Raw genomic sequence first — 25,442 nt, 5'->3', positions numbered from 1 at the left:
AGACATAAGCTAATATTTTGGAGCCTCGTTTCGACAAAAAATGTCATTATCTTTAGGTTTTCTTAGTGCTAGCAGCGATCTTTTTTCCCTTCTCCCCACAGCGGTGATCGCTGGAGAATAAAGTTGTGAGGTAATTAAGATGGCCTATAATCATTATTATCAACCAGATAATTTTTATTATTGTGGATTATGGCAATGGTGGAGTAATTTCATCTCAAATTAGTAACATTAACTGGGCTACTTCATAATAGTCTCTCCTGCTGTGTGTGTGACAATCAGCCTTTGTCTGCTTCATCAACTGAACAATGAAGTGCATGTAACATAAATAGATGGGGCAAGAGATTATTTGTGGGCAAATTTGGACTGTGCTACCATAGGTATAGGTATAAACAGTTTTATTGCACTCCTGTTGTATTGATATATTATTTTTTGAATCGTTGTGCTACAGCTACAGCCACTGAGACTGTGAAGCTGCCAAATGCACTGCTAGCTTGATTGTTCAAGGTAATGTTGTCCTTCTCATTTTTAATTGTATTTTGAAGCGTCAATTTGTGAGACTGTTGTGAGCAGTTTCATGAAGGAACTGTTTTCTTTCTACAAATAGTTTCTACACGAAGCAGCTCACAATAAATGATGTGGATTATCTTATGTAACCAGGTCAAACGGTTCCAATTATTTATACATTTCGTTACAAAGTGTAGTTATATAATTCCTTTTTACCAATGTCCTGTTACACATTTGTACTTACACAAACCATCCCGAGGGCTGTTACATGTGTGTAGTTACAGAAATATTACAGCCGTAGATACTATGTATCAATGTAAACTTACACTGTGATGTTACATACTACACACACATGTAGTTACTTTGTAAGCACACAGGTACAATATAAAGTGGGACCTATATTAAAATAGAAAACAGTGATTTTAAATAGTATACATATAAAAACTATACTGTTTTTGCTTTCCTCTGGATCAAATAAATGCAGGCTTGTTGAGCAGAAGATACTTTTAAAAAACATTAAAATCTTAGTGTTCGTAAACTTTCGACTGGTAGTGTGGAAGTACACACTCATACTCACACACTTTTATACTGAGCAAACTATATTTTCTATCCTCTAACCCAACGCTTACCCTAAACCTAGATAGATAGATAGATAGATAGATAGATAGATAGATAGATAGATAGATAGATAGATAGATAGATAGATAGATAGATAGATAGAGAGATTCAGAACTGAGGATGAAAATAAGAAAGAAAATAACAATCAATCAATCAATAATTATAATAATAAATCAAAATGTTGGGATAAATAGTTATCACTGTGCAGGACTGTGATTTTTTTCACATAAGGAATTTAGTTCTAAAACAGTGAAAGTAGAGTGAAAAATTACACTTATGTGTGTTTCTGATAATGTAGATAAAGCATGAGATATGCATTTTATTAAAGATAAATGACTCTTAATGTACTCAAAGCTGTTCACTTTTTATTTTCTTAACAATTACAAATAAACAGTCATGTTTGATCACACATAGAAATGTATAATTAATTGTCACAGATGATCAAAAGAAGAAAACCCTAAATGAAAAGACGAGCTGGCTTAAATCTTGTGTGTTCTTGATAAAAACTATGTCTCTGTTACAGTTACTGTAAATATATATTAACTCACATTATGATTTAAAAAGCACAAAAAGGCCTCGTGATTGCACTGATCTGCTGAATTGTTGTACAGGCCTAAACTGGCCACTATTTAATAAATAAAACAGTATAAAATAGTCATAAAATGACATAAAAGTTCCTCAGAAGACGGTTCATTCCCTCCTGCTCTCCACATCCCTTAAAAATAAAGGCCATCATTTTATCAGATTCCACACTTTTGTAACTATATCATCGCAGTAATTTAGGAATGACAATATTCTTACCATGCAGATGGTCTTCTTAGTGAGGTTTCTTTAGAAATATTAAAGCATTAGAAAGTGATTAAAGCTATGCTGGTTAATGTTTGAATCAGATGTAGAGGAAAAGACTTGCCTGATCGCTCGTGTTCAGTGTCAAGCGCCTGCTTTCTGATGATGTAGAGTTTGATCAGCAGAAAGCAGATGGAGAGGAAAAGGCCAATTCCTGCTCCTATGACAGCATATTTGATTTCTGAGACTCAGGAAAGAAACATGATGTAAATAGGACAGTTATCAGCTCTGAATGGGTGCTGTAGGGTTTGGATTGTGTGTTTGTACCTGGTTCATCACTGGAAGAGTCTTGTGCCTTTACCTGCGCCACCAACAAACAATCTGTAAGATATCAGTCAGATATCCTCATTCAAAAACTCAGCAGATTATTAGATCATGTTGGCTTGTAATATTCATTGTCATTTACTTGTAAAGCTTTTATTAATCTTAATGTCCACATTTAAATTTGTATGTCTTAATATTATTTAATGGACTTGAGCTTTCATGAACTTAAAAAAGCTTGTAAAAATGTAAATTCACCTACAGGAATTTTTATTTTATTTTATTTATTTATTTATTTTTTGTGAAATTTGGGATATTGCATTAAAAAAAAAGAATCTGTCTGGGAAAACCAAGATGTGCATATAAAAATAAAATCTAAAAACAGATCTTCAAAAAATTTTATAAACCAATATTAAGATATAGTAATATTATACTATTAATATTATTAAGATTACTATGCTTTCTGTAAAGTTTATACAATGGAAAAACATATAATGTTTTAATTTTAATCATTTTTTAAAATAATTTTTAAGTTAAATTGGCATATTTGGATAGAAAGAGCTACTGAACCGTTTTATTAACTAATGTTAAAGATTAATAATGTGTTCATTTTTAATTAATAGTAACTAATGGGACTTCATTCTAAAGCATTCTTGTTTTTTTTTTTTTGTCGTTGTTGTTGTTTTATACACATACAGCCTTAAAACTTTACTGTCTGATATACTTTTGTTGTTGTTTTTATCCTCTGCTTTTAGCTTCATAGCGTCATTAATTCAGAGACTCTCTGGAAACTGTACGAGAGGAAGTGAGATTATATCTGTGATCACTTCCTTCTGTTAATGCACCTGAAATCTCCTCAAAAATGAAGCAGAAAAACAATTTTACATATTTCTACTGTTTATCTGATTTGTTTGTCCACACATTCATCCCTAACTCGTACTTACACACATTAAACTCACACACTTGATACTAGTAGTTTAACCATCTAAATTAATCAGTTAGTTTCATATTCTTGGTCAAAATGGGCTTCTGTGTCTAACACACTCTTGCATTCAACATGCATATAGTAAAAATAGTTCGTTGTCAATCAGTATTTGATTCATTTTTTTTAATAATAATTTTATATTTGATGTCACAGCTTCAAATACCAATGCAATCAATAACTTTATCATCCCAGCTTCCATAAACAATGCAAATGACTTACCGATGGTGAAGATAAAGCAGAAGGCAGAGCAGTATCTTGCATGTTCAGACATTCTTAAGTCTTTTCATGTCTGTGTCTAACATACGATGTTTTGTGCAAACGTGCTGGTGTGCTGTTTTCGAAAATTGAACCATTTCCTGAACACTCACCAAATGATTTCTAGATAAGATGGGCTGATGATAATGTGTGCAGCTCTTCAGTGTGATTTACGTTAGGAGATAATTGGTGCTAAAAGGCAGCATGCCAGTGATTTTTTTTAACCACAATGCAAGATTTGTCTGTTCTGAAGAGCCTTACGGCATCACTTAAGCATCACTCTTGGTGTTAGTTATTAGGTTCATTCAGGGTCAAAACACTTCACCAGTCAGTGTTTCGAGACTGACATGCACTGCATGCATCTGAGATCCATTGCACCAATTTGTTTTGACACTAGAGCTCAGAGACTTGGTTATGTGATATCAGAACATTTGTGTTATTGGATGCATGCACAGACCACTAAATCAACCAGATTTTACCGCAACACACATTTTGGGGTCTGTAAGAATTAGAAATTAGTACTTTTATTCACCAAGGCTGCATTAAATAGCTCAAACGTGACATTTATAATGTAACAAAAGATTTTTAGTCATCAGAGAATCCTGAAAAATAAAATGCATGACAGTTTGCACAAAAATATTTTCAACATTGATAAAATCAGAAATGTTTCTCGATTAGCAAATCATCATATGAGATGGATTTCTGAATATCATGTGACACTGAAAACTGAAAAAATACAGCGCTGCGTCACTTGAACAAATGACATTTTACAATAAATTGAATTATAATTGAATTGTATTAATATTTCACAATACTTTACTGTATTTTTGATTAAACAAATGCAGTCTCAGTGAGCATAAGAGACGTCTTCCAAAACATTAAAAATCGTGACCCCAACCCTTTAACAGTGTTGCATATTTACTTTCTATATTTCATTATACATTATTACGTTGTTATCTAGGACATGCAAAATGAGAATATGTGTGCTGTTGCATGCACGACGAGACCCCATCTGACCACAACACGGTTGCTAAAAATGTCACCGCAGAGATCACAGAGCTGTTATCGTGTTGCTCTATCTGAGAATAAAGGATCAGCACAGGTATGAATAGTTTCTAAATGAATGTTCTCCCCTCAGCAGGTTCTTGTTACGCAGTCAAAGGTCACAAACAACAGGGTTTTGCTGGAAGGAATGCAGACCCGCTCTACAGGGTGGTCAGCGGTGCTTGTCTGCTTTGGACAGACGCTAACAGGTTGGCACAACAAACACAGAGCAGTAATGGAGCATAGAGAAACCCAGAAACACACCACCTGTCCTAACGGTTGTCTTTGATTTTGTTTCGATAAACTGCAAACAGAAATTGACCACAGCAACTTCAGCCACTTGGCCTTCAAAAAGACCAAGCTATGTGTTGTGTTATATTCATACAGAGAAATCATTTATTTGTTGGGGGAAAAATTACAGAATCATTAGGTATTGCAATTTGTGGTCTGAATAATTAGAGTAATAATGGGCTTAAAAAGGTTCTAGCTTTCAAAGCATTAATCTTTTAAACATCTGATGGGTCTTAGCACTGGTGTTAGTGATGTGTTTGGTGGAGTGTTATTACATAACTGCTATTCATATCACTGCTGAACACTGAGCTTCACAGGCTGATGTTTTTATATGTACTGGAATATATATATAGCCAGACATTCTGGGAGGTTCATAGCGTGCATTGCTATGTTTAATACCATTTAAGATATAAATTAGCAACATTTCTTGTCAAGTTTATCTTTGTCATTGCCACAAAGTTACATCTAAAGTTCTTAAGTAAGTCCACTGATCGATACTCATAGGTGACAACAATCTGACAATGAGACAGGAAAAAAAAGAGGGTAGAAGTAGCCAAGATAATGAGACCGGATGAGAAACAGGTGGAGGGAAATGATCCTAATGGGAAGTGGAGACAGCTGTAGTAAAGAAATGGAGAGTGAAGGGGAAAAAAGAGAAGAGTTACCAGCAGAGGGAGACAGAAAGAAACAAGATCATGACAGGATCATGACAGCTTATTAATTTAAGAGAATGAAACCGCCATTGAAGATGTGCTAACAGTGTAAAACAAATATTAAATCGAAGTTTAAAATCAAAGAAAATTAAGATGACTGGATTATGTTCCACAATAAATTACAAATATTTTTACTGTAAAAATGCATGTTTAATTCACTGCGTTACTTGCCCTTTCTTTGTAATCATTTGTGAAATATGCTACTGATTTCGGATGCATGGAATTACAAAATAATTATTAGAATCAGGGTTCTGAAATATATTTACACACTCCAAATTTTGGTAGAAAGTTAAAATAAAATAAAACAAAACAAGCTCATATTTGTATATTTTCAAAATTTAGTTTGATCTCCTACAAATTACTTTTATAAGTCTAGTTACAGTTGAATGTTTATTTAATGCTAACTTTGTAAAAAATAATAATAATAACACAAATGACAGATTTGAACTGTATTTACACACCCTACATTTTGGTAGAATGCTGCAAACCTCATAGAAGAGAATAATAATAATAATAATAAAAGCTCATATTTGTATATTTTTCAACATTTCTTTTGACCTCCTAAGGATGACAGTCAACTCCTTATTTTACAGACCAAAAAAAAAAAAAAAAAAAAAGAAATATTTGCTGATTTTCAAGTCACTCTTTGTCTGAAAGAGCAATGCTGAGCTTGTCACTTCTTGTCTTTTCTTGAATTTTCAGAAATGCTCGCTGTCTGTCCAGCAGCACATGGTAAACTGCAGCCTCTGTCCAACCCAAATGCTTCTCATAATCTCTTAAACCATAACAACACGAGTGTTCTTTGTCTGCTCTATTTATATCTAATATTTGCAGTATGAGAAATGCTGAGAGTGTAAAAGATCTTGTTTTTGTATTAGTAAATACTGTTTCTCTTGCAGCAGGACACTGTTTTTTATCATACATTTAATATTATATTGTTTTAGAGCAACACACAAAACAAATAACACAGCAGAATAGTCATGTTCTGTGGTAAGCGTGCGAGTGACAAAGCTTGTGGTTGACAACTTTCTAGCGGACATGATTTTGCAACACACCTCCATTGCTTGACTTTGAATGGGCAGAATGGGTATTTGTGCATCTTTAGACCTAATGATTGCATCACAGAACTGGCATATTGCAGTGTGATTTGTTTCCATCACAAGGCGAGCTTGATGTCTCAACTCAAGTCTGTCTCCAGATATTATTTTGTGGCAGCACTGGGGCATTGAACAAGGCTGTGTCAAATTATTTGGGTCTGTTGCAATAAGTCAGTGGTGCAATGTTATCTAAGAAATGTTTATATCCTCAAATATTATTATACAGAGGGATTTCTTCTGTTTATTAACGCTATCTTTATTAAACAATCTATGTATTATTAGCATTAATAAACAAAACAATTATTCCATAATTAATGTTTATATTTGTGGCCTATATATACAAAATAATGTTCTGGAAGAAATTAATACTTTCAGGATCATTCCTTTAAGAATGCATTAAATAATCAAAAGTGACAGTTAAGACATTTACAGAAGATTTCTATTTCAAATAATTGCTGAACTTTCTATTCATCTGTGAATCCTGAAAAGTAAAATGTATCAAGGTTTTCCACAAAAATATTGTGCAGAACAACTGTGTTCAACAATTATAATAATCAGAAATGTTTCATGATTTGTGAAGATCATGTGACTCTGAAGACTGGAGGAATGATGCTGAAAATACAGCTGTGCATCACAGAAATAAATTGCACTTTAACAGAGATTCACACAGAAAACAGATGTTTTAAATTGTGATAATATTTCACAACATTACTGCATTTTTGATAATAGAAATGCAGCCTAGGCAAGCAGAAGAGACTTCCTTCAAAAACATTACAAAATATAATCAAATCTTTATAATTCACCCAAAAATAAATCCTATATCAAGTCAAGTCATCTTTATTTATATAGCGCTTTAAACAAAATACATTGCGTCAAAGCAGTGAACAACATTCATTAAGAGAACAGTGTGTCAATAATGCAGAATGATAGTTAAAGGCAGTTCATCATTGAATTCAGTGATGTCATCTCTGTTCAGTTTAAATAGTGTCTGTGCATTCATTTGTGAATCAAGTCAATGATATCACTGTAGATGAAGTGACCCCAACTAAGCAAGCCAGAGGCGACAGCGGCAAGGAACCGAAACTCCATCGGTGACAGAATGGAGAAAAAAACCTTGGGAGAAACCAGGCTCAGTTGGGGTCAGTTCTCCTCTGACCAGACGAAACCAGTAGTTCAATTCCAGACTGCAGCAAAGTCAGATTGTGCAGAAGAATCATCTGTTTCCTGTGGTCTTGTCCTGGTGCTCCTCTGAGACAAGGTCTTTACAGGGGATCTGTATCTGGGGCTCTAGTTGTCCTGGTCTCCGCTGTCTTTCAGGGATGTAGAGGTCCTTTCTAGGTGCTGATCCACCATCTGGTCTGGATACGTACTGGATCCGGGTGACTGCAGTGACCCTCTGATCTGGATACAGACTGGATCTGGTGGCTACGGTGACCTCAGAACAAGAGAGAAACAGACAAATATTAGCGTAGATGCCATTCTTCTAATGATGTAGTAAGTACATCGGGTGTTATGGGAAGTGTTTCCGGTTCCTGTTTACCTAATTAATGCAGCTTAAAAATCCTTTAACGGATTTGGATATTAAAAGCATATTAGTATGTTATGTGTAAGCCAGGTTAAAGAGATGGGTCTTTAATCTAGATTTAAACTGCAAGAGTGTGTCTGCCTCCCGAACAATGTTAGGTAGGTTATTCCAGAGTTTAGGCGCCAAATAGGAAAAGGATCTGCCGCCCGCAGTTGATTTTGATATTCTAGGTATTATCAAATTGCCTGAGTTTTGAGAACGTAGCGGACGTAGAGGAGTATAATGTAAAAGGAGCTCATTCAAATACTGAGGTGCTAAACCATTCAGGGCTTCATAAGTAATAAGCAATATTTTTAAATCTATACGATGTTTGGTAGGGAGCCAGTGCAGGACCGGACCGGGCTAATATGGTCATACAGTACTTCCTGGTTCTAGTAAGAACTCTTGCTGCTGCATTTTGGACTAGCTGTAGTTTGTTTACTAAGCGTGCAGAACAACCACCCAATAAAGCATTACAATAATCTAACCTTGAGGTCATAAATGCATGTGTGGCGAGTGGGGCGGGGCCGAGAGGCGTGGGAACGAGGAGTGAGGCCAGGTGTAGTGATTGGAGATGAGCTACACCTGAGCCCCACCGCTAGTATCGAGTCCCACGTAGGAGATGGAAGGATATAAAACTGGAGTGACGACCGTGAAGGACGAGAGAGGACCAGGCCTGGGACATTATTTTAATGTGTGTGCTTTTTATTTATGCGCACCAGTCGGCCGTGAGGGGCTGGTGCGCCGTTTTGTATTTATTTTTGAATATTAAAATGAGTTTTGATTGTGCGCCGGTTCCCGCCTCCTTCTTCCCGATGAGTATGGATTTGTTTATTACAGTGGTGCCGAAGCCCGGGAGAAGGAGGGACGCGCTGCTGAAGATCCCTCGCCGCTGTGGTGAATCCGCGGTGCCCTTGAGCTGGCGAGGTATGTGCCGCCATGGACGCTCGAGGCGGTGGGCTGGAGCGAGTTGCCGGGGACGGGCGAGCTCGCTGCCGACCGCCCACGACAAGGAGGGGCGGCTGCCGTCCGTGAGGGAGCGGAGGAGTCGGCGCCGTTCGCCAGGGGGCCGGAGCCTGCCGCCTCCGTGACGGAATCCGGAGGGGCAGGGAACGGGGGACTCCTGCCGCTGCCCAAAATCGGAGGAGCCGTCGCCGTCCACCGGGCGGCGGAGGAGTGTCGTGCCGTCCGCCGAGGGCCGTCTAGTGCCACCGCCAGGCACCGCGGAGGAGATCACCCAGCCGGTGGAGGGCCGAGCAGCAGTGCGTCTGGGAACCGGATTTTTTTTTTTTTTTTTTTTTCCTCTCTCCCCTCTCTCGTCCCTGTCGCTCCTCCTTCCATCTCCTTTTCTCTCGCCTCGTCTGTCCTACCCCCAGGTTCCCGCAGGTCCCCGTGAGCGGTCTCCCCCGGAGGGAAGGGGGGGGGGGGGAGTAGAGCGCAGTCTCGGGAGTACCCCCCGGCCTGCGAGGGGCGATGGGGGTATGTGGCGAGTGGGGCGGGGCCGAGAGGCGTGGGAACGAGGAGTGAGGCCAGGTGTAGTGATTGGAGATGAGCTACACCTGAGCCCCACCGCTAGTATCGAGTCCCACGTAGGAGATGGAAGGATATAAAACTGGAGTGACGACCGTGAAGGACGAGAGAGGACCAGGCCTGGGACATTATTTTAATGTGTGTGCTTTTTATTTATGCGCACCAGTCGGCCGTGAGGGGCTGGTGCGCCGTTTTGTATTTATTTTTGATATTAAAGTGCTTTTTGATTGTGCGCCGGTTCCCGCCTCATTCTTCCCGATGAGTAAGAAGTTCATATTATTACAGCATGGATTAACATTTCTGCATTTGACATTGAGAGCATAGGCCGTAATTTAGATATATTTTTGAGATGGAAAAAATGCAGTTTTACAAATGCTAGAAACGTGGCTTTCTAAGAAAATATTCAGATCAAATAGCACACCTAGGTTCCTAACTGATGACGAAGAATTGACAGAGCAACCATCAAGTCTTAGACAGTGTTCTAGGTTATTACAAGCGGAGTTTTTAGGTCCTATAATTAACACCTCTGTTTTTTCAGAATTTAGCAGTAAGAGATTACTCGTCATCTAGTTTTTTTTATTTTTTATATCGACTATGCATTCCATTTGTTTTTCAAATTGGTGTGTTTCACCGGGCCGCAAAGAAATATAGAGCTGAGTATCATCAGCATAACAGTGAAAGCTAACACCATGTTTCCTGATGATATCTCCCAAGGGTATCATATAAAGCGTGAAGAGTAGCGGCCCTAGTACTGAGCCTTGAGGTACTCCATACTGCACTTGTGATCGATATGATACATCTTCATTCACTGCTACGAACTGATGCCGGTCATATAAGTACGATTTAAACCATGCTAATGCACTTCCACTGATGCCAACAAAGTGTTCAAGTCTATGCAAAAGAATGTTGTGGTCAATTGTGTCAAACGCAGCACTAAGATCCAATAAAACTAATAGAGAGATACAACCACGATCAGATGATGAGAGCAGGTCATTTGTAACTCTAAGGAGAGCAGTCTCAGTACTATGATACGGTCTAAATCCTGACTGGAAATCCTCACATCCTCTATGTCATACTTAACCTCATGCTCTTACTGTATATCCTTTAAAAGTGAATGGGCACCAAGAACTGTCAATGTCTTCGAAATCCATATAATGTTTTTATGGAAATCAGGAATATCACTTAAAAATCACTTAAAATCTTGCAAAATAGCCGTGATCATTGTTCACTTTCATTGTATAAAAATGTGCAGGTCATCAAAAACATTTGGGTTAGTAAATGCTGAAATTTCTCATTTTCAACTGTTTCTTTAAGAATTACACAACAAGGCAAAGGATATTGCATTTATATCCATTCTGCCCGTGGAACCCAGCATGGCAGTCAATACAGTAACCGGAGCATCTCAGCAGTGGGTGCATGTCGAGGCCAGTCGATCAGACTCAATGCTCAAGCATTTTCCAGTGCAATGAAGGATAGCTGGCCCATGTGTGGATGTCCATCACCTCTCCGCTGCCACCCCAGACGTCCCTCTGGGCCAAACGGTCTAGTTGTCCTAATATAGCTTTGCCTGCTTGCTCTGCAATAAGAGTTTGAGTGGACATGAGAGCTTTTGGAAATGGTGAGACTGGGTTGCTAAGGACAGAGACTTGTCTGCCCTCTCCCTGTGACCTTCCTGCCCTCGAGGTTACATTAGCAGATGGTAAAAGGGAAGCACGCTTAAGTCACATACAGCAGTCTGACTGCTGATACAGAGGCTTTCAGGTATTATTAGGGAGGGACTTTCCCCATACGACCCCATGAATCATGTACAGGAATAACTTAAGTCACTGTATGCATGTGTCTGAGCTGATGGAGCAGCTACTCATTTTTGTTGATGTATTGATTTTGTTGACCCTGTCTTCTCCTAAAAAAAAGAAAAAAAGCTTTCACGTCATAGCACACACATATTTAATTGTGGTTCAACATAAATAACAAATAAAATCTGAAAATAAATAAGTAAAAAGGTGAGAAAGAAAGAAAGAAAGAAAGAAAGAAAGAAAGAAAGAAAGAAAGAAAGAAAGAAAGAAAGAAAGAAAGAAAGAAAGAAAAGTTCACCCAATAATTAATATTGACAAGATTTACTATCCTTCCAAACCTGTATGACTTTGGGCCCTATTTTAATGATCTAAGCTCATGGTCTAAAGCGCACGGCGCAGCTGCACTCAGGTGTGTCCGAGTCCACTTGCTAGTTTAACGATGGCACACCCGAGCGCATGGTCTAAACGGGTTGTCTCTATTCTCTTAATGAGTAACGGGTGTTTTTTGGACCTAACATGCAATAAACCAATCAGAGTGTCATCTCCCATTCCCTTTAAGAGCCAGTTGCGCTCGTGCCATGTCAGATTAGCTATTTACACGGCGGAATTGCAAGCACAAACACAGAACGGGTTTCCGAGATGAAACGGAGCTGCTAGTGTGCGAGCAAATTGATAGAATAATTCCAATACATGTGATGACTATCCATTATGACATGTAGGTATTTTTATATTTATATAGTATACACAACAATAATCTTTTATATTTTAATCTTTCATTGTTTCATATTTAAAAATGTTTGTGTGCTGCTGCACACTGCTGCGTCCCTATGTGTAATAAGCAAAGTGAACACGTTGTAGACCCAGCCAGAGGCAGATTTTCTACTAATGTGCTCTTTGAATAACAATAATTAAATAAATTCCTGCATTGACTTTAGACTTTAGAACAGGCTTGAGTTGGTCTATGGCACAGTCTATTTCCAGTTCCCCAAAACAGAAACATGTCAACAATGTGCCTGAACACACCTCTTTTTTAGTCCAGCAGGCCCATGGGCACACAATTGGGAACAAATGCATTTGCTATTTAAACAATGGGGCACAGGACATGAAAATGAGAACTAGCAAAAACACTTGCGCCGCATTGCGCGGGGTGTATGATAGGGCCCTTTATGTCATCTGCTGCTTTAAATATTCAGTGAATTCTGATTGGCTGTCAGTATTTTTTATCATTCACCACCTGGAAAAAGTAATTCCAAAAGTGATTCCAACAATATTGTCCCTACATAATAAAAGTGTATAGTTACAGTTAACGTACTTATTCTAAATGCGCTTTTATTTTATGTGTACTTTTTATTTCCATAAATACTATTGATATTCTTGAGACTCTGGCGTGTACAGTGGAGAAACAGGTGCTGCTTTAACATGTGACAGATAAGCTGAGATATGAAAGGTGTGCCAGAATGAAAGGCAGGCTATTACTGTATGAAATACAGGCGGCTTTAAATAGAGCCACTTAAATAACACTATCATGCTGTGTAGGTGTGAAGAGCATAGCTAAATAAATAAAATAACATAATGAAGTGTTAAGGCAAAGAGGATATGTTAGGAATACAAATGCCTTTTATGGTATAAATCAGTTCGTGTTTCCATAATAACTTTCTCCAAAGTCCAGGAACTTCCAGCTTCTACTTTGTGAATAATATTTAAAAATAAAAAAGCCTAAGCATGGATGTTTTCCTCTTTCAGTCTGACCGGCTGGAGGCAGAAATACTAGAAAGACACAAGCATGATCTGCTTAAACTATGGGAAGTCTGTCCTGGTAATCAGACTCCTTTAGCCACTCATTCTACACTTTGAGTTTGGTGACACTGGGGTGGGGTGATGCAAGGTGCTATTTATGCCTCCGCTGTTTGTGAGACAAATGACTCTGGGGTGAATACTTACCCCAGCCACCATACAACAACATCCCATATGTCCAGCGTGGCTGTGGTAATGTGAAAAGTGGTAGATTCTGTAGGATCGGAGAGGTAGACAGCTATGGTACTCAGGCTACTGGCACCAAAATAGCAGATGACCATTTGAATTTCATCTGTCGCTCACTCGACACCTAAGAGTCGCTCAGATATTCGTACTTCCTGTGTTACAGCTCTGGCCTTGCCGGCAACTATTTCGGTGGGGTGTGTTCGGTTCCTTCTCCTTCAGTCTTTTCAAGCATTTACTTGAACATGGATTTCTACCATGAGCTTCAGGCTGTGTTCAGCAAAGAGCATTTTTATAGTGATCTTATATGGAGTAAAAGGAAAGTCTGACTTCACTTGGTGGCTAGTGTGAAATTTACCTTTAAGGATTCGTCTTTTTAATAATTTTTTAGCGAATGGTTTTGTCCCAGGACAAACTACAGAACTTCAATAAAAAAAGGTAAGGAATAAACTTTGTCTGGCTTTTATTCTCCTACTGTCAAATTAATGTGGTATCTTTCCTGACAAAAGCTCTGTTTTAAATTTTCTTAGTGTAAATCCTTTCCTTTTGTTTTTGTTTTTTTTTATTAAAAAGCCAAGATCCATTGAGAGCAGCTGCTCTTTGACATTTTCATAACGTTATGCTGAACAGCCTGTTTTTTGGAAGAATTTTCCTTGAGGGCCTTATCGCTGTACTGTATATCTTCGTTTCACATAAATAAAAAAACACATGTTGGGAAATAACCCAGACTGCAAGTTGATATGGAATTATGGTGGTGGAAAAATGTTGTGCTGTCCAAATCGTCTTGGCCACTTAGTGCATGCCTTTAAATGCTCACAAATATATCTCAAGATTTATTCTGGGTCAGCATTTGAGCTCTATGAGTTACAAAACAAAAACAAAAAAAAATCTAATACTGCCATATTGTAGTATTTTTAAGGCACAATCCCCCTCCATAACAGACAGAAGCAGTGATGAGTGCTGGTTAATGGATTTAGGTCAGAGGATAAATATGGGTTAATGAGTTATTCCCGGATCAACCACACAGAGCAGCAGCTGCAGTGAAACAACTGAATGATGACTCATTTGTGTTCTACGCTGTGTAAATAATGCTGGAAAAAAATGTTGGATAGCTTGTTTGAGGAAGTTTAACAATATTACCATTTTAGGCTTAGAAGCATTTAGTTTTAAAATGCAGATCTGTTTAACAGGACACACTGAAAAGTAGTCTGCTTGTTTTAAAATTCCCTTTGTTTTACCAAATTATTTCCAGGGGTTATGCAGCTGGCCTGTGTATGTGAAAGGGCAGAGAGACATCTGCCGCCTTCTAAAAATAGTTGGTGTTTGGCATGGTGTATCTTTCTTTACTGTACATAGTCACAGGCAGGATAACCAACCACCAGGTTGAGGTTAAAGCAATAATGGTTTCATCTTTAAGTTCGACCATACACTGTGCGATTTTCATCCGATTTTGAGCCGAATTCTGACTTGTGCGACTCTTTTTCGGGTCGGGCCGAATTTCAGCATTTTCGTGCGTCGTTTGTCGTGCAGTATTCGTGCAGTGTACAAGGGGGAACGAGAGGCGATAAGCCTCTCCCGACCAGCAATCGGTTGTTCGGATGGATTTCTGACATGTCAGAAATTTTGGTCGCCTCTCGTGAGGTATCGCACTATTGAAGCAGGGCTACGAACCGATTTTCCGCGTTTCCCTCACTGCGGAACTTGTGGAGTTATGGCAAAGAAAAAGAAAAATAAAAGAGGGGAAAAAACATCTTCCTAGCCACCTGCGCGTCTAGATACGCCGACGCCTTTTTTTCTTTTCTTTTTTTTTTTTGGACGTTTCAGCACACATAATTGCGCATATCAGCAAAGCAGTGCGTTTATCCCGGGAAAGCATGTTTATTCTGAAACAGCCACAAACATCCGGGTTCTGAGGGATCCTATGTGTTGATTCGATTGATTCCTCACGTATAGTGTAAGCAGTCAAATCGCAACTCGGCAATTAGACCATACAGTGAGCGCACAAAAATCGTGAGTTTTGGCTTTACATCGCATGCGATCTACCCGTACAGTGTGAGTTGGTACCTTGCCGAAATCGCACAGAAATTGCACAGTGTATGCCCGCCTTAATGTAAAAGTTCATAGATTTTAATTATAATGTTAAATATAAACAGTCTAAAACTGATATAATTTTACTCTTTTTTTTTTTTTTGCAGGGAAATCACAATGTAATCTCCAATATGTGGTGTTGACAATGCAAGAAGTGTCAAACCACGTCAATTCTGCATCAGACTGAAAGAACTGGAAATACACATCCATCATGAGCAACCAAGAGAAGCGCCACAGATCAAGCATGCACCACCTCCGCTATCTTGATAGCTTTATGGATGATATAGACCGTGAGGTCATGAGCCTGACGGATCGAGCTTTTAAGAGTTTGTGCATTGGAGATGAAGCAATCTACAATGACTCAGAGTTTTCCCCCTCTCTAGTCAGCTGCCACAAGCCAATGGTGGAGGACGTCTCAAAAAAGACTCAGCAGAGCTCATATTCTGCTCTCAAAAAACTTAAGTCTTACCCCCTTAATGGAGGAAATGATCCATTAAGTAGATCAAATAAGTCATCAAAAGACTCATTGCTTTTTGCAGCTTCAACAGCCAAAAAGAATGGTGAGAGCAGTAAGATGACAAATGGTGATTCATGGGACAAATCTGCTCTACTCAGCATCCAAAGGGAGCTCTCTGAGATTTCTTCAGATTATCATAGTTTAAGAGCGGGACATCTTTCCCAAGCCAAGAATAATCTTAAATCAGATGAAAAAGGGTCTGCCAAGAAATCAAGCAAAGTTGCTTCAAATCCACCAGGAAAATCTTCTAAAAGTAAACAAAGCAAAAACAATAAACTGAAAAAACTGAATTGCATAAACTTTTTCCTTCACAGCGAATTCAGCCCGTTTTTGTCATGGGGGGATTTCAATAAATTCTCCATCAGGCAGGAGCACATTTCGGAGATTGTGTTGAGCAACAGGCCACCTGAATGGTATGACTCGCCTCTTTACAAAGAATTGACTGCAGCACATGGGCACTATAAATTAAGCGTCCCCCCATCAGTTGAAAAAGAAGTTGAAATGTGTCCAAAACAAAGTGAGACTCATCCACTTAAACCACAGCTTGGTTCTGTACAAACAGCAGCACCTAATGAACCCCCAAAACCAGAGAAAGAGTCCGGGCACATCCAACAAAATATTCCTACAAAGGCTCCTCCGCTAGTCGCTGAACAGAGATGCAATTCAGAAAGAGTGGAAGCTTGCATTCCCTGGCGAAAAAGCCGAAGTAGAGCAAAAAGTGCTGCTCCTGTGGGGCATTCCATCAATTTACCTGCCTGCGAAAAGACAAATGCTGGAGAAGGGAGTGCACAGGAATTTAAAAAAGAAGTCAAGACAATGGAGGACCAGAACTTCACTAGTTCAACTCCTTTCAGTATTTCACAGCTGTTGACACCAGTAATACCCTCCAGACATGGGACAGAATCTTCAGAAATACTGCAAACTGTGCTCTCACCCACTGCCCTGGAGATCCCAGCACTCTCTGAGAGAGAACTGCATCCCTCACCAGAGATTAAGAGAGAAGGGTACAAATCCATAGCATCAAGCCTGTTGTACAATCTCAAGGACAACAGAAAACGGGTTAAGGCCATGTACAGTCCACCTAAGTTTAAAGGTTTGGACTCTACAAATCAAAGTAAAGAGTCTCCCCAGCTTGAAGTGTCAAAAGATGTGCTTGAAATACCAGATAATTCAGAAGCTAAAACAATTTCACCTGGTCATCACAAAGCCATTATCTCTCCAATGAGTCCCTTGCTCGAAACTGCGAATGGTGGAATGCCAGATGACTATTTGGCACTGAGTCTGCTTCAATCTGGAAAATTAAAATCAAACAGGAGCCCTGCAACTAACAAGGCAAAATACCCATCATTAAAACTTTACCAAAAAGCTAGTGCTGAGGAGATCAGAGAGAATGCTCAAACTGTGGTTGACGTCAGCTCTCAGGTTTCCACAGAAAAAGCCAGCAAAGATCATGACATCAAGCATAATTATCCAAGTAAATTGTTGAAAGGTGTAGAGTTGCGAAACAAAAATGATACCTTAGAGTCAATGCTAAATGCCAAAAAGCTCACTAAAGGTATAAATAGTGAAAGGACTATTGAAAACAAATCTGGAAAAAGCCCAGGTGTAAGTTTAACAAAACTGGAAGAACAAGCCATTAGTGATGGTACAAATCAAATTAAGGACAGATTGGAAACTAGGGGAACAGTCAGTGCACAGAAAAGCCCTGTTAGAGAAAAAGAATCAAACAGAAAGGAGGCAGGAACAAAACATGCATTTTCTGCACGACAGAACAACTACATTAAAAGTCAGAGATTTGTAAGTACAGATGATGATAAAAATCATGATGATAGTTCTAATGCAGAAGAATGGCTGATGGATATAAAAATAAAAAATGTTAATGATGAGTGCTCCAGGCATTCCAAAAATACAAAAACGAAAGAGATAAGACAAGAGGAGCATAATGAAGGAATATGTAAAAATAAAGGACTAGTACAAACAACAGTGGATGGACCACTATTGAAAGAAAATGTTCATGTAAGTGGAGAGGCTACCACAGCTAAAGAACAGAGCAGTATTACATCAAAGAATGGGTTGGAAAGTCAAAGAGAGCAAAAAGTAAAAGATGAAATTTTCTCAGTGAAAGGAAACACTTCTGCAAAGAGAGCACTGTTTGCATCAATGGAACTGGTGCCAAATAAGTCAACTGCACCCTTAAAGAGAGATAATGTTGTTATAGATAAGTATGACTTGGCCAAAATGGCTTTAGAGGAAGTAATTGCTGAACGAGAGCAAAGAACTTTGAAAAATAATGCATGTGGTTGTGAAAAACCTCAAGATGATCTTGAGTTACCCAACAGTGGAGAGGACAAGCTACCTAGTATGTTTATGCTGAATGAAATGGGGACAAGTACAAAATATGGCAAAGGTCAGAATAGCATATCAACTTTTGAAACCAATTGGCAGACTGTGCAAACAAAGTCAGAAGACATGGCCAAACATGGTGAAAGTCATGTGCCTGAGGTAAAATTAGCCAGGCCCTGTGAGCAGGAAGCATTTAATGGGCAGCGGCAGCATGCAGAACCTATAAAATATAATGAGAGAGCCAGACTGTGCCTAGATCATCAAGAAAGCAACACAAATAATATCAGTAAGGGTGATAAAATACACCAAAAGAAAGAGTTAATGAATAAAAATATAAATCAAGCAATGAAATGCACAAAAATGGGAGGTAATTTGGAAAGTAGAGATATTTGTAGTGTGGGACAATATGAGGAAGAGTTGGGTGTTGATAAAAGGGGTAGTTCTTATAAACCTGAGATAACCCCAAAAAGAGGGAGAAGTGATTCTCACAGTAATGAAGGAGTAGGTGAAAAGACAGAAGGTAATTTGGAATTTAAAAGAGAAGGTGAGACTACAGGCAAAACTGAGATAATGGAAAGTAGGGAAATAAGAAAAGTTCAGTCAAGTCAAACAAAGAATCGAGGCCCAGTGAGAGGAAATGTATCAGCTCTGAAAGAGAAGTACAACAAAGAAATTAAGGTGAACCGCAAGGATTTTCAGAAAGACCTGCCTGTTGGAGGTACATGTTCTGAAAAGTCTATGGAAGAGAGAACCATTGAAAAGGCCCCAAAAGACAAAATGAAACACAAATTTGTTCCACCACAACTCACTGTCTGTGATACTGAAAGAGGCACTTATTCCATTATCAACAATCAGATGGTTTCAGAAAGTGAAATAATTTCCAACAGCTCTTCAAAAGAATCAGAAAGAAGCAAGGAACATTTTAGTTCACAGAGGAAACACAGCCAAGTCACTCAAGACTTCCAAAAGGATGTAAGTGATCTCACAAACAACATAAACGAAGGAACACAAGACAAGGCAAAAACAAATGAGAAGGAAGAAGGTGCTGACAAGCAAAACAAATCCAAAGGTCCAAAAGTGTATGTGAAAGACTTCTTAAGTGGAGTTCTTGGACTGTCAAGCTCAGAAAGGGTCAAAACAGTAGATGAACTTGAGGAGGAACTCTCTGAAACACTGTCCGCAGAGTCTTTCAAACCTGATAAAGTCAGAAAGGACAGTATCACAGTTTATGATATCCTTGGACAGTCTCACTCTGTATCCTCATTAAATGGCAAACAAACACATCACAGCAGTTGCTTTTCAAACTCAGGTGAACCCTCTCTACTGCACGAATCTGAACAGGGGGCACAACCCGAAGAGTTGTTAAGGAAAGCCGAAGTCTGCAACATGAAAGAACAAGTAGATGAAAAGGTGAAGGACACTTTCCAGAAACCATCAATAGATTCCTGCTCATTAAGCAACCATGAAAGTGAGTCAAATGTCTCTGACAGGGTAGTTTCTCCACCGAGTGATGTGGACAAGAGGGGATGGGTCCACAGCTTGATTGAGTCAGCTAGAAACTTAACACAAATACCACACAGTCGTACCTCCTCCGAGGATAAACAAAACAACTGTTTGAAAAGATCTGAGAAGGATGAGGAAGATCTGGACCTCTTCAAAGATCATTCTCAAGTTGAGATGCCTGTTGTATCAGTCAAGAGTCCCCAACCAAACCAACCAGAAATGCAGTTCTTGTCTGTTCCAGCTACTCACCTGGTCACAGTCAAAGACAGAAAGTCGTCGGTTGGAAGTGCCTCTGTGTCTGAGGAGGAGGAGCGATGCTCTGCCGTGAGCACTTTATCTGAGGGAATTGATGGCTATGAAACAAGCAGAGGAGATATGATGGATGAGAACATATTTAACACTGCACCAAGAGAGGATAGGGAGGCATCCAAGGCACCAAGCGAGAGATCTGCTTCAGCCAGTAGTGGAAACGACAGTCAGGGTCAGAACAAGCCACCTGTAGTACCTCCAAAAACCGAAAAGGCTCTACGCCGAGCCATGAAGCTCACCACACGGATGATACAAAAAGCTGAAGCTAAAAGCAAATCTGAGCAAAAAGGTGACAAAAGTGTCGCTCACAAGGCTGAGAGGAGGAACCACTGCACTGACAAAGTACATGACAGATCAGAACACAGATCGCTTAGCAGTGACAGAATCAGCAGTAAGCAAAGCAAACCTCACGATTACACGGTTGAGCACAAAGCTCAAAGAAGCGAGAAGCATGGTAGACGCCATAATGGTCACAAGAGCCAAAATGTAGAAGAGAATGATCCTAGTGCGAAAGTGCCACATGAAACCAAAGGCAAAGATACTGGTGACTCAAAGACCCATCGCAATAAGAAACAACAAGAAGGCACATCAAACCATGGGGATGATTTGGAGAATGGCCAAATAAGCAATGACAGTGCCAGACTTGGCCGAAGCAATGAGAAATACTTGCCCAAGAAACTAGAACGTAGGACTCAAAGTCTAGATAGATTTTTAAGGGATAAGCCCAGAAACATATCGAGCAGCAGTGGGAAAACTGGTGTTGACGTTCATTCAACAGAAGGAATAACTTTACGCCACAACAGCATTGAACATAATTATGCACCAGACACTAATTTTGTAACACAGTCCTTCCCGATGACCCAAAGGAAGCTTTTACAGGACCCTGACTCTGGGGAATACTTTCTGGTGGATATGCCTGTACAGGTCAAAACAAAAACTTTCTTTGACCCGGAAACAAAAAGTTATGTGCAACTTCCAGTACAATCTCCTGAGACTGCTGTGCGACAAGCTCCACCATTGGAAATAATGAACACACCACCACTTATGCTGTATCATGGTTTTGTTCCAGTGCCCCTACCATCACAGAAATCTGTTATGAGGACTGGAGGATCTATGATTCCTCCTGATAACCTGGAAGACTTTGAACCTAGCAGGAAACAGATGCAGGAAACCTTTTATAAAACCCATAATGAAGAGGTAAATCCTTACTCTGAGCCTGTGTATATTTCACAAGAACATACACCCGAAGATGAAATTGATAGTGTGAGATGAAAACGTCCAGTATAAAGCAGTGGGTGTTTGTCCAGAGTTTGAATGTGACTGAAATCAGGGATTTGTGTTGTTTGTTTTAGGTCTGGTGTGCCATGGGAAAGTGTTTCTAGTATGTATGCTGTTCTTTGTTTATAGTGCACAAGACATGAATTGTAAATGTTTAATTCTTATTAAAGTAAGGCCTAGTTCTCTTACCGTTAAAAGCACTTGTCTGTTTGTAACAAGGAGTTGAGATTTGCCTAATTAAAAGTAGTTTTGCTTTCATAAAAACAATTCGAAAGAGATTATTTTGATACATCTTGTATTTGAGTTTTGGAAGTGATTAGTCTATAGTATTTTTCACAGCAGAAAGGTATTGTAAAAATGAAGAGATAGGTGTTTTATATGCTTAAAATTGTATATTTGACAAATGCTGATTGCATTCTGGGTGCATTTTGGAATGAATTAGTTTATTTAAATGGATTGTTGCTTCAGATAAGAACCATTCCAATAAAAGCATCATCAATGAGCAATTGTTCAATTATTTCATTTTGATGATTGCACTACCTTTTATATGAAAAAGAATCACATGTTGCTTAGTCTTGGGAAAGCCAGACTTTATGAATTGCAGCATAAAGTCCTGTCCCCATTGCAGATTTTTCTGACAGATTATCTGTTAGCAAAGCTGAAAATACAGCACATTAATATCCACTTAGCATGTTGTTATTAAGTGCCTCTAGCAAAACACTCGATGCCACTAACTTGGAGAAGCTTGAAAAATCAGTTCTTCCCACTTTGACTCATTATTTTATCCTAATACTTTGATGATTTCAGTCAGTTTTAGCCATATTTTTCTGCAAAATGCATCAGACTACATCCCGCTTAGCTGTTAAAATGCCATTCTGCCTCCACCAAGTGGTGAACAGGAGTTCTGCACGTGACTTAAGACCCGCTAAAACAACTCTAAAGTTGGGTTGCAACATTATGTAGTATTTGTCATGACATTGATTTTTGGATAATGTTGATGTAGTAACATTTTCAGATGTTAAAGGAACTCAAAATGACTCATCAGGGTCTAGTTGTCTGACAATAGGCATGTCTTTCCAAAGATGACTTACCTTTAACATACTGTAAGTAACAAGAAGCGATGTTGTGTGTGCCTGGTTATAATATTTTTAAAAGGGATAGGTTGGTGGGTAGAGGTGGGGGTATTATGTTTTATATTAAGGATAGTATTCAGTGTACTGAATTACAGTTAGTTTTGATAATTTTGATATTACATTTATAGTTGTATATGTTTCTTTTTCACCACAAATGTCTTTTATAATTATTCCAGTTTATTGGCCACCTTCTGCAAAAAAACAATAATTTTGTTATAAATTATATAAGCTTCTTAAATTATGTGATTTTACTAAATAATTTATCCTGTTTGGAGACTTAATTGGAAATTGGTTAGATCAAACAGGAATGAAGAAATTAAAACAGCTTTTAAGAAAGAATAACTAGATCGTCTGAAACACAAATTTACTTTATTTTAATAAATTAAGAAATAGAGTAATAAACGAGATTAGGAAAGTAAATGTTTATATTTTTATAATAGAGCAGGGAAAAGGACATACTAAATTGATTTGGGAAAATTGGGAAAAAAATTGGGAAAATCTGATAAATTTAATAGGAAAACATAAAAAAAAAGAACTTGAGTTAGAAGGAAAACAAATAAGCGATCATGCTATGAAAGCAAATATTTTAATAACTATTTTGTAGATGTAATAAGTGTTCTTACTAAGTCTATTTGTCCAGATATTTCAGGTATTGCATTGATGCACAGTGTCATGTCCAAGTTTACTCTTAAACAAGTGTTTATTCAACAGCTAAAGAATAAATATGGATTGGACACAAAAAAAAAAAAAAAAAAAAAACGTATAAAAAATTATTTACCAGACCCCTTACTCGTATTATTTATTTATCGATAACACAAGGAACTTTTCCCTCCACTTGGAAATTTGGATTAATTAGTCCTGTTCCTAAATCTGGAAGTTGGAAATTGATAATTACAGAACAATAAGTATTCTCCCTGTAATGTCGAAAGTTGCTGAAAAATGGGTAGCAGAGCAAATAATTGCATAACTTAATAATAGTGCCTTTTCACTTTATCCTATGTAATTTGGTAAAAAAAAAAAAAAAAAAAAAAAAAAAAGGAATACATACATACATACATAAAAAGCAAATTGTTTCATGTAAGGATGAAGGTGATATACCCATACTCAGAATTTGTGCTCTGCATTTAACCCATCCGAAGTGCACACACACAGAGCAGTGAACACACACACCCGGAGCAGTGGTTGGTGCTGCATTCCTGGATTTTAAGAAACCTTTTGAAATTGTAAATCATTATATTTTACTTTCGTGGTATTCAATTTACATTTTTCAACCAAGGCCATTATGTGGTTTAAATCTTATTTACAAAATAGAAAAAAATATGTGCACATGTTATAAATGCAACATCAGATTACCTGAATTATAATATTGGAGTTCCACAAGGTTCTATTTTAGGCCCATTATTGTTTAGTAGTATGTAAATGATTTACCATGTCTTTTGTCAAATATATGCGAATGATGTTGTGTTGTATGTATACACAAAAAGTCAACAACAGGCTGCACACAAATTTACTGAAACTATGAATCAAGTTGCACATCTTAATTTAAAAAAAAACAAAAAAAAAACAATTACACAACAACAGCTGTTTGTATGTTTTATTTTACTAAAAGGCCAGATTATGATGTGAAAGCAGATGTATTTGTCCAGGAACAAAAACTTGAGGAAGTACATGAATTTAAATATTTAGGATTATTATTGGATCCTCGACTTACTTTAAAAACACATGTTAAGAAAGTGGTAAATATATTGACATTCAACTTCAATTCAAAATTTCAAATGTCAGATTTATCAGAAATAGTCTGACCAACGAAGGAGCAGTTCTATTCATGAATTTAATTATTATTCCTCATATTAGATGTTGCATGACTACCTGGACCCAGACATGTAGGCCTTTTCTTAAACCAGTTGAAATTATTTATAAACAAACTCTGAAAGGTCTTGGATTACAGTTTCACTAGTTCACGCTTACATATAATTAGCTGAGGTATGGTATGCGTATTTGGCGTGCTGTCCGGGGAAGGGCTCCGAGCTCGGGAATTGCCCGAACCTAGAGTACCCCCCCTTCCCCGTATACTGTAAAGTGAACTTGAAGTGAGGAGATGGGGTGGAGGAGGGATGCTGATAAACCGTCAATGGATAGAGGTAAGTCAGCGATATTTATACTGTGGGATTGATTACTTGATTGTGGTCCACCTGTGATGATTAGGCTAAGTATCTGACGCGCTCCTCCCGAATCTTTATTGATAATTACATTTTCACCATTGTAGCATGTTAACAAAGTTTTTTTTTTTTTAATCATTATTTATTTTAAGTTGGGGACATTTGATTCAATTGGCTGATTTAGTACTATTTTTAAGATCTTAAATGGTTTTACTCCACCTGTTTTTAAGGATTACATAAATCAGATAACAGGATGGTGTACATGTGCCGGCATTAGAGGTGATTGTAATGTGCCAAAACTACCTTTGGTCAATTATATTTTGCTTTTAGAGGAATACATGAGTGGAATAGACTCCAAGTAGAGTCTGAAAATCTAAAAAAAGTAAATCTGAAAATATGGTTATTGACCCATCAAAATTGTGATAATTTATAGTGATTTATGGATGGTAGTCTGTAATTTTGTGTTACCATAGCCTTAGTTTATTTATTTTTTTTCTGCTTTACTGTTTTCAATGGTGATACTAGTTAATTTTGGTGGCTTTGCTGTAATAAACCACAATAAAGGATCAGTTCCTCTCCACTAGATGGTGGTGATGACTAAGGAAACAACTTTCATTTCATCACATCTGTA

At 38.1% G+C, this 25,442-nt stretch overlaps 1 protein-coding gene across 1 annotated transcript; it reads left to right on the top strand.

Annotated features, from left to right (window-relative positions):
- Positions 1-13,382: 13,382 nt before the first annotated feature.
- On the top strand, positions 13,383-22,023 carry LOC113112058 (uncharacterized). Its single transcript, XM_026277430.1, has 2 exons — positions 13,383-13,919; positions 15,677-22,023. Exon 2 carries the CDS (start codon positions 15,781-15,783, stop codon positions 21,511-21,513), a length of 5,733 nt encoding a protein of 1,910 aa, XP_026133215.1. The 5' UTR covers positions 13,383-13,919; positions 15,677-15,780; the 3' UTR covers positions 21,514-22,023.
- The last annotated feature ends 3,419 nt before the right edge of the window (positions 22,024-25,442 follow it).

The sequence above is a fragment of the Carassius auratus genome, chromosome 12 (assembly GCF_003368295.1).
Source record: "Carassius auratus strain Wakin chromosome 12, ASM336829v1, whole genome shotgun sequence".
Lineage (NCBI taxonomy): Eukaryota > Metazoa > Chordata > Actinopteri > Cypriniformes > Cyprinidae > Carassius > Carassius auratus.
The sequence above is the reverse complement of the archived record's forward strand: the minus strand, read 5'-3'. Positions and strand labels throughout refer to the sequence as shown.

Coding starts and splice junctions, on each gene's coding strand:
- LOC113112058 (XM_026277430.1), top strand. CDS start 15,781: ATGAGCAACCAAGAGAAGCGCCACAGATCAAGCATGCACCACCTCCGC.